This window comes from Abrus precatorius, unplaced genomic scaffold (assembly GCF_003935025.1).
Source record: "Abrus precatorius isolate BTA unplaced genomic scaffold, Abrus_2018 Scaffold2, whole genome shotgun sequence".
In the NCBI taxonomy this organism is placed as follows: Eukaryota; Viridiplantae; Streptophyta; class Magnoliopsida; order Fabales; family Fabaceae; genus Abrus; species Abrus precatorius.
The window spans coordinates 1,565,424-1,580,725 of record NW_020874362.1 but is presented as its reverse complement, the minus strand read 5'-3'; the positions used below and the strand labels follow the sequence as shown (position 1 = coordinate 1,580,725).

General features: G+C 27.2%; 1 protein-coding gene across 1 annotated transcript; it reads left to right on the top strand.

The window, feature by feature from the left end:
• The first annotated feature begins 9,121 nt into the window (after positions 1–9,121).
• LOC113857581 (metal transporter Nramp3-like) lies at positions 9,122–13,106 on the top strand. Its single transcript, XM_027489626.1, has 4 exons — positions 9,122–9,949; positions 10,538–10,674; positions 10,791–11,443; positions 12,397–13,106. Exons 1-4 carry the CDS (start codon positions 9,405–9,407, stop codon positions 12,616–12,618), a joined length of 1,557 nt encoding a protein of 518 aa, XP_027345427.1. The 5' UTR covers positions 9,122–9,404; the 3' UTR covers positions 12,619–13,106.
• Positions 13,107–15,302: the final 2,196 nt, after the last annotated feature.

The following is a 15,302-nucleotide window of genomic DNA, read 5'->3' as shown; positions in this document are numbered from 1 at the left end:
TTATATTACAAATTCGAGTCTTCATATTTTAAAATAATATATTTTCTCTTTCTCATGCATCATGCATCTTTCTTATTTTGTGAAATGTGTCTTATGAACTTCTACTTCAAATAATTTAATATATTTTCTATAAATTATTTATAAAAATATATTTATAATTTTGTTAATTATTTTAATCAATGCTTAAATTTCTTTAATTAATATTGAGTATGATGAAATATTTACGAACATCAAAATAATATTATACTAAGCCATGCTTTAAATTAAAATTTTCAAATGTTTTTTTTTTATGATCAATAAAATAATTTTTAAAATATTTTAGAAATTGAAATTTTCACATTATATATTACAAATACCCATGCAATGTATTTGATACTGATTAATTAATTTGCAATAATTATCCAATAAAAAATTGTAATAATTAAATCATGAAGTTGAACTTACATATTTATACTAATAATGTGATTTAGTTTTTAAATTGAGTTAGAACATACTCAATGTATAATCTCTTTGAACATAAATACACGTGCCATACATAAATTATTTATCGGTTGAATATTTTTGAACATACCATATAAAAGAAACAGGAAAAAACAATTAAAAGTGTATTATTTAAATAAATGAAAATAGAGAAATAAATAGTGAAAGAGTGAATAGTAATAAATAAAAAAATGGTGTGTATAAAGATTACTTTATCCTTTGTAATTATAATTTATTAAATTAAAATTGAAGAAAAAAGTAAAATAATTAGTAGAATATCCCCAAAATTGTCTCCCTTTAGTATAAAATTATCTTGTAGAACACAAATTTTATTTTAATAAATCTTACTTTTAAAAAAGAATTATCTCTTCTCATTTTACTAGATTTAAACTAATGAATATTGATTCTTTATTATTTTCTTTCATATTTCTTTATATTCCAACTCTATTTATTATATTATTGAGCATGTTGAACTAATTCAATTGTTGTAATGATTGTAAATTTAATCCCTAAATATGCAACTATGTTAAATATTTTAAAAAATAACTTTGCTTCCAATAATAATTATATACACTATCTTGCAGAAGAAAAAGCTTTATTTTAATAAATCTTACTTTTAAAAAAGAAATTTTCTCTTCTCATTTTACAGTATCTAAACTAATGAATAATTTTGTTTTATATTTTTGTATATTCCAACTCCATTTATTTTATTATTGAGCATGTTCATCAACTGATCTAAATTGTTTCAATTAAAGTGTTGATTCCAATGGTTTGGGGGAAAAAAGTCGTATGTTAATGTACAGTGCTGTCAAACCATGTTATATGATCTAGTCTAACATGATGCGAATATTAAACTTATTCAAGTTGAATACAAATTTTTCAAAATTTTTCGAACTGCTAAAATTGTAATCCAAATGAAATCCCATACGTGTAACATGCTTTTACACGTAAATAATAATAATATCAGTAAACTTATGACTAAACATCAAATGCATTTGTCATGTTATTTTTTTTTTCAAATCAAACTAAAGAAAGCTTAAATTTATTTAAATTTCAAATTTAGTAACTCAAATTCTATATTTTGATAAATATAAGTATATTCAAGATATTTGTGGGTAAAGATGTAAATAAATTAAGTTAGGTTAAATTTTATATAAATAAGTTTGACTTATTTAATAATTTTAAAACTTAAATATAATCTATTATTATAAATTTTTTATTAAGCTAGTCTTATATTTTTAAAAATTTATTTTAACTTATTAACTTTTTTTAATGATTTATTTTGTAATTAGACATTTTCAATAAGTTTTTTATAAATAACTATTAAACTATCTAAATAGATATATCTTTATAAAGGTGATTTATATATAAATAAATTATAAAAATAATGGTTTAACACTTTAAATATGTGTAATAAAATTATATGTTTTTGTTTTATCAAAATTTATTCAAATAACTAATATTTTATGGCTCTTGATAACTATATTTTTACTCTCTTGTGTGTTAAATTGTAATAGACTTAAATTCAATGATAATTAATCATTCATAATATGTAAGTGCAATATGAGTAGATAAATTATTTTATTGCTATCAAATGCAAAAGACATTTTGTATGTTAATCTGAAAATAGAAAATAGAAAAAAAACAGTAAAAAAGAGTTACATATAATATAAATAAAAATATAAAAAGATAGTAAATGAAACGAATTAACAATAAGATAAATAAAAAAAAATAATACAAAAAAATTTAGATTGATTCTTTCTCTTAAATGGTATATAGTAAAAATACTCTTTAATTTTAATAAAAATAATTAGAATTTATAATTTAAAATTTTATTTATTTTAAAATTATTTTATTTAATATAATATTATTATAAAATTATTTAATATGTTATTATAAATTTTAAATATATCATTATAATAAGTTTAATAGAGTTTTTTTAAGTTTAAATATGATTTATTTAATTAATTAAATTTTTTAAAAAAACTAATTTTAACTTATTATTAAATAAATAAAGCTGAAGTAAGCTTCAGAAAAAGTTAAGCGGTAAGAATTTGAGCTACGTCTATTTTTTTTAATTTTTTTTTGCTCCATTAATGTGTGCGTGTATAGGGGCTGTAATTTGTGCTTTTTGGGACAGGAGGAATCCCAAGGCAATTTTGGTACGAGACTGGCCATTTTGGATACATGGCCCAAGTTAAGCTATTGCATGTACTGTATAAATTTGTCATTGTTTTTTGGGTCATTATATAAAACGCTATTCGCGTCCTCCACAGCGTTGCAGTGCTTACCTTCTCCTGGGTTAACAGCATAGAATATCGAATGAAAATGTGAGAGTTGAACCCTGGTAAAGAAGGTAAAGAATAAGAGAGAAATCGGCTTTTCTTTTTCATTTTTCTATTATTTTTAAAAATATTTATTAAATACTAATATTTTTTAAACTAATTCTCTTTTGTTACATCACCCTTGATTTTGCACTTTGCAAGTGTAAACTATATTTTTTAAAGGAGTTTTACACACTAAAAATACAAAATTTTAAAAATTATAACGTGTGTTAAAATTCTAGGTGATTTTACTCCTTTAATAGATAAAATTGTTGTTGCTGCCATGTGGTGTGACACTAGTAATTTTACTCCTTCAATGGGTAAAGTTATTGTTGTTGTCATGTGATGTGACATTAGTTTCGCGTAATGCAGGAGCTGAATTTCTTTAAGTTATAACTTGTGTCATTATCTAGTTAATAAATTAATGTAGGTATACTATTTTATATAAAAAATGTATATATAAAGTGAGTTAATAATCATTTTTAGAAAATTGTTGGTGCAATCATGAGCACTACTAGGTCAAGTTAGTAAAATTTATTATTATAATTATAGTTATTAGTTAAAATAATGTGAATTGATTAATATATTTAATAATTTAATATTAGTTACTTTTTCACTTAACTGAATTTGAATTAATAAATATATTTAATAAGTTTGTATAAATTTTTAATATATTGCTTATATTGATAAATTAGTGTTTTCATTCTTCAACTTAAATATTATTTTTGATTCTTTATCCTTTAAATTTATTTTGATTCATTAAATTTTAAAAATATTTTAAATAAATCTTTTTTATTAAAAATATTAAATTTATTAATATTTTTTTATTTTTTTGTCAAATAGATTCAGACTCTTCCCCTTCATCCTTTGCTCTTTCATCTTGGCAAGCATTGACGCTTGTCTTTGTGGCGTTGATTATCACTTTTAGATGAAAGAAGATGAATGTCCGTGAGTATGAAGCTACATTTTAAACTAGAGAGGCGATGAACGTTGGGTAAAAATATCTTTTTTGGTGGGTCGCTAGGGCGTGGCTAGATGATTGGGGTGAAGTTCAAATATAGAACAATACTTTACAAAATAAAATAATCATCTCGAGGTGTGAGGGGGCCAGCGACACCATTGTTGCAGAGGGAAAGAAGCTGCGGAGCTGACTAGAGATTTCACGACAACGGTGAGGTAACATTAAGGTGACTTGTGCGCTGAACAAAAAGGTGCAAGCATTCAACGATCGCCTCTGACATAGCTTCAGCAAATAACGTTGAACCAATATAGGATCCAAAATTTTTCTTTACAAATCGAAGAAAACAACGTCATTTGGCCACATAAGGGAGAACCAGGTTGAACCATCCAACCGCTGATTTCTACTGGTTTTGGACCAATTTTTAGAACATTCGATTTACTGGTTCCATTGGACCGGACACAGGACCGATTCATTGGTCCCACTGGCTGGTTCAGTTCGATTTCATGAACCATGTAATTAACCTTTGAGAGTTAATTAAACATGAGGAGAAGAGTTAAAGATATTTTTCTAAACTCTCAAACTTTCTTAACTTTAATATTTTGAGTTTTCTTAATTTATGAGGTATTTTAAAAAAATAAAAAGACTCTTTATGATTAACTCTTTTTTGAGTTCTTTCTCTCTCTCTCTCTTTCTCCCACTTTGTATATGTGTCCCTTTGCATATGTCTGTGGTATTTGATTCTAGAATATACAACTAGAGTTTTAACTATTTCTCATGCAATAACCTCAAAATTAAAATGATTTTTACTTGGTTTATCATTTTTTTTAATTTGATTATTAAATTAATAAAATAGTAAAAAAATATTTTTTTAAAAGTGTTATGTTAATTTTAAAGAAAAGAAAAAAATAAAAAATATCAGTTATTAGAATGAGAATTTTTTAAAAAAATTATAAAAAAATAAAAATATTAATTTTTAGAAAGATAAAAATATTTAATTTTATATTTTTTGAAAAAAAATATATGATTAAAAAAATAATAAAGGGTAATAATAATATTATTTATATTAAACTCTTATTACTCTTTTCTTTTAATATTAAACATTCAAATAAAAGAGAGATTTTACCTCTTTCATCCTCCCTTCTCTTCTTTTTCCTTATCTTTTAAATTATTTTCTTCTCTCTCTATCCAAACTTTCAAACAAAGTATTAAGAAAATGAAGGTGTGACTCTTAAAAGAAGTAAAATAAAATAAAATGATTTAAACAAAAATAAGAATTTTTTTTTGAAGTTATGAAAAAAAATTATAAGAAATTGAATCTTGGTCATAATTATGTTATTTTTAAATTAATTTCATATTTTTTATTTAATTTAAGTGATAGACAATATACTGCATTGGATATATGTGATAATAAAAACATTAATTACATGATAAATGTGATTGCATAATAAATGAATATCAACAACAAAGTAATAGAATAATTATTGAGTTATATATTAATGTTGCATTTGGTAAGAGTTCTTTAATTCTCTCACATATGTTGAACTTAAACTTATCATTTTAATAAGCAAATGATATTGACATTTAGAATATAATAGTTAGATCAAGTAGAAAAATGATTACTAATTAATTTTTCTTTAAATTTTGTGTTATGAGAATTTACATCGATGGAGTTATTTTTGTAATAAAAGAAATTAAAGATAAAGATAAATATGAAGACGGTGATTATGAAAGAGAAATTTCCTTTAATCATTTAGAATCATATGAAATATATTAGATAATTTCACTAATTTCACCCTGATTTATCTTAAATGATTTGTATTAATAAACCAATATACTAGTTTTGGTTCATCTAACATTAGTTATTCCTTTAAAGTGTTTCACATTTTTTAGCAATCTTTTAGAAAAAAAATTTTTTTGTTGTACTCAGTTGTAGATAACACATAAGTAATGAAACACTTGACATTTACATTATTATGGTGCTTGTTTATTTTGTAAGTTAGTCTATTACTCCTTTGAATTTACATTACCATCTACATTTTTGGGTAGAAGGTGGTCACCATTTGGTACAATATTTTAAAGATTGAACTATATAGATCTATTGAATATTTTCATCTTATTTTTCTAAAACAAATAGTTGTCTCCAAATAATATTGGAGGTATGGAAATTGATCCTCCTTCTAAAATAAGTTGATTATAAATATTTGTCATAATTTTTTTAAGGATCTTTACCTCTTTTATTATTGAGTCCTAAACACCAAGAGATCGAGCTCTAATACCAATTGAAGTAAAGAAGTTGAAAACAAGAAAAAATGAGATTGAATCTATTCTTAAAATGTTTTTCTAAAATTTTTAAAAATAACTTGTTAAAAGCATGCAAAAAGCATATTTGAAACTATGAACAAACAAAATTTATACTAATTTATCCTTAAGACAATGAGCTATTTTAGTCCTTGACCTTAGCTAAGTTTTTTACTATGTATAAGATTTATATACATATATCTCATGATCAAGTATTTTAGTGTAAACTTCTTCAAGCTCAAATAAATTTCAAGCATTTTTTTATACATTGTCTACTCAAACAAATAATCATTTCCTAAATATTATCACTCATTCTCTTCAAGCTAATGGACTTTTTATACAAGAGAGAAAAAATTATACACAAAAAATAATTTGAATGAATAATTTTGCTTTTCATTGTATATTATCATTCCTTTTCTTTGTATATGAAGGTGTCTCTAATTTGTAGTAAATTTATTAAAAGTTTACATTAAATATTACCACATGTTCGTTAGACTTAACAAACTTCTTTATTAAAAGGTTTCTTGATGTACATAGAGACTTTTCTGACTTTAGAACACTTTATACTTTATCTTTTGGTTTTTTTGCCATTTTGATGTAAAGAACAAGAATGAGAAAAAAAATTATACTTTAGTCCTTAAAAAATAAATACAACATTATTTTTCTCAATGAAAATGTTGCTTTCACCATCAACTATTTAAATTTTACTAAATTCTTAATTTTTAAATATTTGACCTTTGTACTTACAATTTTTTACTTGAATACACTTGCTTCTAAATTAATCTTTGCATTTAATTTTTTTTTTAATTTATCTTGACACTTAGACCATCTTTTGTTAACATACACGCTAGATAGCCAACCTAACAACAAACTTTTGTTAGCTAACTCTAATTAATATATTTGTATAAATAAGCTTTTTTATTCTTTAGTAATTAATTAATTTTTGGAGATTTTAGTTTCTCAAAAAATATTTCTTCTCAGATCAATAAACAAAAATTCTCTCTTTTTGCAAAGTTAGTTGTTCTTTCTTTCCTTTTACATCTTTTGAGTCTTTTTTTACATAATTTATTTGATCTCATATCATCTCACAAAAGATATGGTTCTTACTAACTATTTGATCATCTTATAAATCTTACTAAAACACTTGATCATACATATTAATAATATGAAACATTTTATTTTAGATAACTTTTTCATTTATCAAAATTTATACTCTAATCTTTTAATATTTTATTTAACAAACATATTATTTATGTAATATTTCACATAATAAAAATTTATATATGAATATTTTTATTAAATATTATAAAATTTAATTTATTAAAATTATTCATTATTTTATCGAGTCTTTTTAATGAGAAATAAAAAAATAATTAACAAAAATAAATAAATAATAGTTATATACCATAAATTTATAATATATTTAAAAAATACTCATAATAACTGTCAATTTGTTAACTCATATAAACCAACGAGTATATCTATTTGTACGAGTAACGAGTCAAGTCAGTATTTTATCAACACAAATTTTATAATAAATATAAATTTATTAAATCAATGAATAAGTCTTTATTTTTTATAATTTAAAAAAATAAGTATCATTATTTTTATAATAAGATAAAATAAATATTTATTAATTTTTTATTATATGTTTACACAAGTTTAATAAAGAACTTAATTAGAATAGAGTACCCAGTGTAGCAAATTTTTACATTATTATCTAATCAAAATTTTTACATAATTTTAATTGATTAATAGTGTAAATTTTTTATACTCATGGTGCATTAAAATTAAACTGTTTAAAACAATACGAGAGAATCGAAATTTCTATATCAACAAAACATTAACTTATAATAATTAATTTAAAAATTATATTTATTGTATATTTAATTTAATTAATAGTGTTATATTAGTAATACATCAAAATTAAATTTGTAATATTTTAAACACATGTTTATATTGATAAATCGTGTTAGTTTTATAATCTTTAATTCTGATTCTTGATATACTATAGAAAACAAATTAAAAAACAAGGAAATGTCCTTAATTCTGTAATTTTTCAGACCTTTTAATTATTCTCGCGGTAAGGCGCCATGTGAAGGCCCGTGCATCCACGAGCCATCCACGACAATGACATTTGCTCACTTGTAGTGGCGTACCCCACCCACTTTCCTTCCCCTCACTTTCCTTCTTTGTCCTTCAACCAACTCTAACTATATCAATTTAGATGAAAATATTTCATTATTTTAATTAAATTTAAATTCACCACAAAAATATATTTTTATTTATTATTTTACATGTTCCTTCACCTCACAAGGATAAAATTTCCTCTATACCGTGCTGCAAATACATGCGCGCCTTTTTATTATCAAACAACGGGCACAGTTATTTAATTAATATATTAATGCAAGCATACACATGATTAATTAAAGTTTATCATATTAAAATTCTATTTAATTAAAGAGAGAAACATTAATCACATACTTTCTTAATTATTAAATACAATTTATCAAAAATTATAAAAAAATTAAATTAAAAGTTAATAAAAAAAATTTTAAGTAAATTTTAATTAATAACTAAAACTAAATATCAGTCTAAAGATTCGTCATCTACTTAACATAGCACACATTGTTTAGAGAACCGAGCATATGATGTCTGCTATGTTTCTCCAACTTGAATTATCATTATTTTTATTTTCCAATGAAATTCAGATTATTATTATCATTAAAATTTTGTTCATTTGATTAAGTCTCTGTTTATTTTAACGTAGCAACAGAAATTACAAAAATTTCGACAAAATATCACGTTGAGGTTAATTTTTCAAAAAGAAAAAGAAAAATTCAGTAGCAAACAAAATTTTCAATTCTTTTGGTAGAAGAATCTTTGCCTAATACTTTAGTATTGATTTTTTAATATAATATTTATCAATGAATAATTATCATAAAATCAATCCAAATCGAATCATTGATTAAAAAAATCATTTTATATTTTCCCGGATGCTGACGTGTTGTGGCTGGCATGCAACTACGCTTTGGTGCGGTGGTGCGCCCGCACACGCACATTCGTGCGCTGCACACACTATCATTTCTCTTATCCTTTGGATGCAGCAAATTCAGAAACTCCAAAAACCAACGAACGATTTCTACGAATCGAAGAATAAGTCATGCACGTGGCAAGTGACACGACGACACACATCTTGTTAATTAGGATATTAAACATTTAATTTTTACCTTAATTTAACTTTATTATCAGATGGATAAAGCTAGTGATGGAGCTGCGAAATTCTTGCAACTGGTCCGACAAAATTCCAAAAGGTTGTTGACCTCATCTATCGCCTTGCAATGTCTCGGAGCATCCAAGAGCAAGAACAGCCACTGTTAGAGGACTCGTTCGAAGGAGAAGAGGAGGCACAAGAAGCGGCTTATGATTCCTCGGAGAAGATCGTGGTGGTGGGAATCGACGAGTGGGATAGCGAAGAGAATTGGGCCAGGGTGCCGCCGTTCTCGTGGAAGAAGCTATGGCTGTTTACTGGGCCGGGCTTTTTGATGAGTATTGCGTTTTTGGATCCTGGGAACTTGGAGGGGGATCTTCAGGCTGGTGCCATTGCTGGGTACTCGCTGTTGTGGCTTCTGATGTGGGCCACGGCCATGGGCCTGTTGATCCAGCTCTTGTCGGCGCGGCTCGGCGTGGCGACGGGGAAGCACTTGGCTGAGCTGTGCAGGGAGGAGTATCCAACATGGGCCAGGACGGTGCTTTGGGTGATGGCTGAACTCGCTCTTATTGGCTCCGATATTCAAGAGGTTATTGGCAGCGCTATCGCTATCAGAATTCTCAGTCATGGGGTCATTCCTCTTTGGGCCGGGGTCATCATTACAGCTCTTGATTGGTAATTCAACTAACCATTCCCTGCTTCTGCTTTTCGGTTCTTTTTTCTCCCGTACCCCAAGTTTTGTGGGTGATTTTTATATTGAACTTATTTCGGGTGGAAAATATTTAAGTGCATTATCACAGGGTGCTTTTTTTTTTTGTGTGTGTTTTCTGATCATAATTAGAATTTCACTTTGGTAACGTGTGCCACCGTTAATGCGTAGAGCACCGAAGTGAAACTTAAATTCTGGTCGGGAAGCAACAATAAAAACACCTATAACATTACACCTCTAATTATGATCCAATCAAAAACACTAAAAACACTTACAATTCTAAACCTAAGTTTTTCCCTTTGTTATTTATGGTACTTCTAGCTAGTTATTCAGTGTCTTAAGAATTTTTTAAGGTATTGATAAATATAGAGATCTCATTAGAAATCATATTGAGTTTACCTTGTAAATCGCATCAGAAATGTAAATTAGAAGTTCTTGAGTCCTTTTTGTGACAAAATTATAGAAGTTACTAAAACATGCAATTTGTTTCCTATTATTAAACTATGTCCGGTAATGTAGAATTAAATGCTGACACACTTGTTGCCTTGTTACAGTTTTATTTTTCTCTTTCTTGAGAACTATGGTGTGAGAACATTGGAAGCTTTTTTTGCTGTTCTCATTGGTATAATGGCAATCTCGTTCGCATGGATGTTTGGCGAAGCGAAGCCTAGTGGCAAGGAACTTATTCTTGGTGAGTGAGAAGTTTATTTCACTGATTTGGCCCGTGCAAATTTAAAGTCATTATAAGTAAATTGTTAGCTGTTCCTCTTGTTTTAAATCTGATAGAGTCTGATTTCATCTTTGTAGGCATTTTGGTTCCAAAATTAAACTCCAAAACTATACAGCAAGCTGTTGGAGTTGTGGGCTGCCTTATTATGCCTCACAATGTGTTCTTGCACTCTGCTCTTGTTCAATCAAGGCAGGTTGACCGCAGTAAGAAAGGCCGAGTGCAAGAAGCTCTTAATTATTACTCTATAGAGTCTACCCTTGCCCTTATAGTCTCCTTTGTCATAAATATATTTGTCACAACTGTGTTTGCTAAGGGGTTTTATGGTTCTGAACTTGCAAATAGCATTGGTCTAGTAAATGCCGGACAGTATCTTCAGGAGACATATGGTGGTGGACTGCTTCCGATATTATACATATGGGGTATTGGGTTATTAGCGGCAGGCCAAAGTAGCACTATTACTGGCACTTATGCTGGACAATTTATCATGGGAGGTTTTCTAAATTTAAGGTTAAAAAAATGGATAAGGGCATTAATTACCCGAAGTTGTGCTATAATCCCAACCATGATAGTTGCTCTGATATTTGATACCACAGAGGAATCTTTAGATGTTTTGAATGAGTGGCTTAATGTTCTTCAGTCAGTCCAAATCCCCTTTGCTCTTATTCCCTTGCTTTGTCTGGTGTCAAAGGAGCAGATAATGGGCACTTTCAGAATTGGCGCTGTCCTCAAGGTATTTTCTCATTCAATCTGCATTTTGATCACACTGGTCACTTATTAGATGCTGTTTGTATATAATTTAGTAAAGGACTTTGCCATCCCAACTTAATTTATTTTGTATGAAATTGCTGTCTGTATATGCCTATATATTATCCATCAATGATATCAAACTTTAAATTTAATTAGGTATGATGTAATTTAGAAGTGGCCCAACATAGAACTATTCTCCTTGAAGTTGGCGATAATTTAAAACTTGTTAAATGTATTCTAATTTGCTTTGCATTTTAGATTCTAAATGAGGCAAGTGGGGGGGGGGGTGTTTATCCAGTGGACTACTATCATTACTACTTTTTCCTTTATGTATTTCAGGCTGTTGTTTATCTTGCGAATGACTATTCCCATATCATAATAAGTACCTGATACAATACTGCAGAATTTCTTTTATCTTTTTTTGTTATTTATCATTTTGATATTGATGTGTTTAATATTATTAGTATGTTAAGCAGTTTGTTGAACCCTGCTGCTTTTGGAAACTGCATATTAAGTCATCGTTGACTTCAATTATCCATAAATCATACACATGCTTTTGTTCCTGCTCTTCTCTTGAGGGTGTAGTTCTACTTTTACGCTGGTTTACTTAAAGTTTGTGTCATCAATTCACTTAATTTCTCATGTTATACACGGAACCCCCACATCTTTGAAGTAGTCTACCCTTCACCTGCCGTATTTCTTTCCTTTCTTTTTCTCTTTTGGATAATCCTAGGTGTTTTCTCCATTGAACTTGCTCAGTGGATTTTTAGTTTGACACTTTAACTTGGGGGTTAAGTGTTTTTAAACCTTAGCATTGATACTTATAGTTCGATTCTTCAACTTGCTTCCGTGGGTTTCTGCTCTTACCCTTATTCCCATATTATTGTTCGTAGTTTATTTTGATTAATTACTGAATGGCTTCTGATACGGATGCAGACTATATCATGGCTTGTGGCTGCGCTGGTGATAGTGATTAATGGCTATCTTCTGGTGGAATTCTTCTCCTCTGAAGTGAATGGACCAACATTTGGCGCTGTAGTGGGTGCATTAACGGCTGCATATATTGCATTCGTTATATACCTTATCTGGCGTGCCATCACCTTTTTACCTTGGCAAAGTGTGACACGATCAAAGACAATTGTTCCCTCAGAGAGCTAAGGAATCAATCTTTAAAACCGCGGAATTGGAAGTGGCATTCTGCTACGACTCTCGTGATTATTACTTTTGCCTCTGACCCCTTATGCTTGTTACACTCATATGACAAGTTCTGCTCTGGGTTATGGGTTATGGGTAGTGGCACCTTATCAGTTGATGTAATTATAGAGTAAGTCAGAGTAGATTTTAACACACTATCATTTTCAAATTTAGAACCTTATTGTTTTCAAAAGCCTTGGAAACACACTGATTAGTCGAGACAATTTCAAAGCATCAGTGTTCGAACAGGCAATGTTGCTCCACTTTCTCCTTTCTTTCTTGCTCTCTCAATCTTTTTCATATTCTTTTGGGCGAGAGCTGCGGTCATCAAATTACACCAAATACTTAAAGCTATTATGCCCCTTTATGCAATAATCATTAAGGTTGAGGCATGACACAATTTCATTATAGAGGAAGAGAATCTAATATATTTAAATAATCAAATTTTACATCATAATTATTACTTCATTTTTTTACAAATTTTTAAGAGGAAAAGATGTTGTTTCATTCTGCGGTAGAGTAAGCTAAAGCATCTCATCCTAAGAAAACGAGTGAGAGTTTGAATGTAATGCTTCTAATTTCTACACTACGTTCTAATATCAAATAAATTTGACACTCATTTCAACAAGTTTTCCTAATTCCCGAATATCAATTATTTGTAACGCTCTTATTTAATAAAGCGTTCAAATTAGTCAAATTTTGCTTTATTTTTTAAATTCATGAATATTATTCATTTAAACCTCTTAGTCAATTGTAGGCTTATATTTTACGTGATTATTCATATTTATGTGAATTAATAAAAAATCTAAATGTGAAAATAAGAATTCTAAATTTATATCAAAGCATAGTTTTAAAGTAAATAAGTTGAAGTATTTTTATATTTTACACGTTTGGCTTAACAACGTACACATAATTTATATAGTAAGAAGATTATATTTTTCTTTGTGCAATCCTCCGCCCTCATTCTAATGCATACTTAAACTCAACATTGACATGTGTAGACTCTTTATTTCCTTTTCCATATTTATTTAAGTAACATGAAATAAAGAAATAAAAGGGTGAGAAAGAACAAACAGACAAAATATTTATGCAATATCCTAAAAACAAAAGTACTATATTTGTTATGCAATTATATGTCAATTCATCAAAATTCAAATTCATATTCTTATTAAAAAATCTCAATATCAATATTTACTTTAACTTTTATTAAATCTTATTTCATATAATAAAAGTTCTAAACAAATGTTTATAAATAATTATTTATGAACAAGCGTATCCGTTAAAAAGTAATAAAGAGTTTTAAATTAACTTTTCAAAATATCGTCCCTCAAAAGTTGTTTCTAAGTACTCTTAGTTTAATTGTTTGAATTATAGCATGTGGAATTAAATAAAATAAAAATTTAATATAAAAATAATTAATAAAAATAGTGTAACCTTTAACAATAAACTACTTGAGAAGAATTTAAGGCATATGATTTCACCTTTATATTTCTCTAAGTTTACTTTTAGATTAATTCTAATTTTGATTTCCTTATATTGTCAATCATTTATACTAAATTTATTAACACTCACCGGTCACACAATGTTAATAATTTTTTTTTCTCTAAATTATTATCTCCAATGATCATGTAAGGTAAAAGGAAGAGAAAACATAAAGTCTATGAACTATTAATTTAATAACGATTGAAAAAGAAGAACTAAATTTGGTCCACTTAATTCTTTTTCTCATTTTATTCTATAAATTCATTGACTATATGTGATACAATCACCTATAATATAATTAATTATGATATATTTAAGAGTTGTCAATTTTGAACATACAAATATAGCTTAATAAGATAAAAACTAATCAAGAAAAAAAAAGTGAAGTTATCATTAATCATAAAGATCCCATAAAGTCATGCAAAAGATTTATCATAATCTTGTCTATAGATTTAGCGAGACATAATATAATAGAAAACTAAAACTACAGTGAACCAATTCATAGTTATTCGAAAAGTAAATACAAACTAGAAGAGTTTCAAACGAAGAAAAGATGAAGAAGACTCTTAATTCCAAGACACGATTCCAAAGATCTAGTAGTCATTAGTGACTAGTCAAAACCACAATTGAAGATATAAACAGGTGAAAGATGTGAAAAAGATGCCTAAGTTGCTGCCTTTTAAGTTTCTTTTATAGGGTTTCAAAATCCTAATATGTTTTCATGGTTGAACTTCTTCCATACATGTGGATCGAAACACCTCTATATTGGTAGTTGGGGTAAGGGCATGTTGGCAGTGGCAAGATCCTATTTTTCATATAATTTGAGCCCAAAATACTCCTAAAAATCTAATTAAGTCCTTTAATGTTAAATTACATAATTAATATATAAATTAATGTAAAATTCAAATAAAACCATAGTCATTCATAAATATATAAGCTATAAAGCATACCAAAATATAGACTTATCAATAATGCTCAGAATTATATTCTCATGCTAAGTCTAAATGCCTCGTGCATTCATTTCTATTATCAAACCATGTATTACAAGTGTATCTCATCACATTTCAATCATACTCATAGACATGTCTCATTACCTCATAATTCTTACAAGATATTATATTATCACCAATTAACACATATTGTCTCATAAAATTTTTTATTGAATA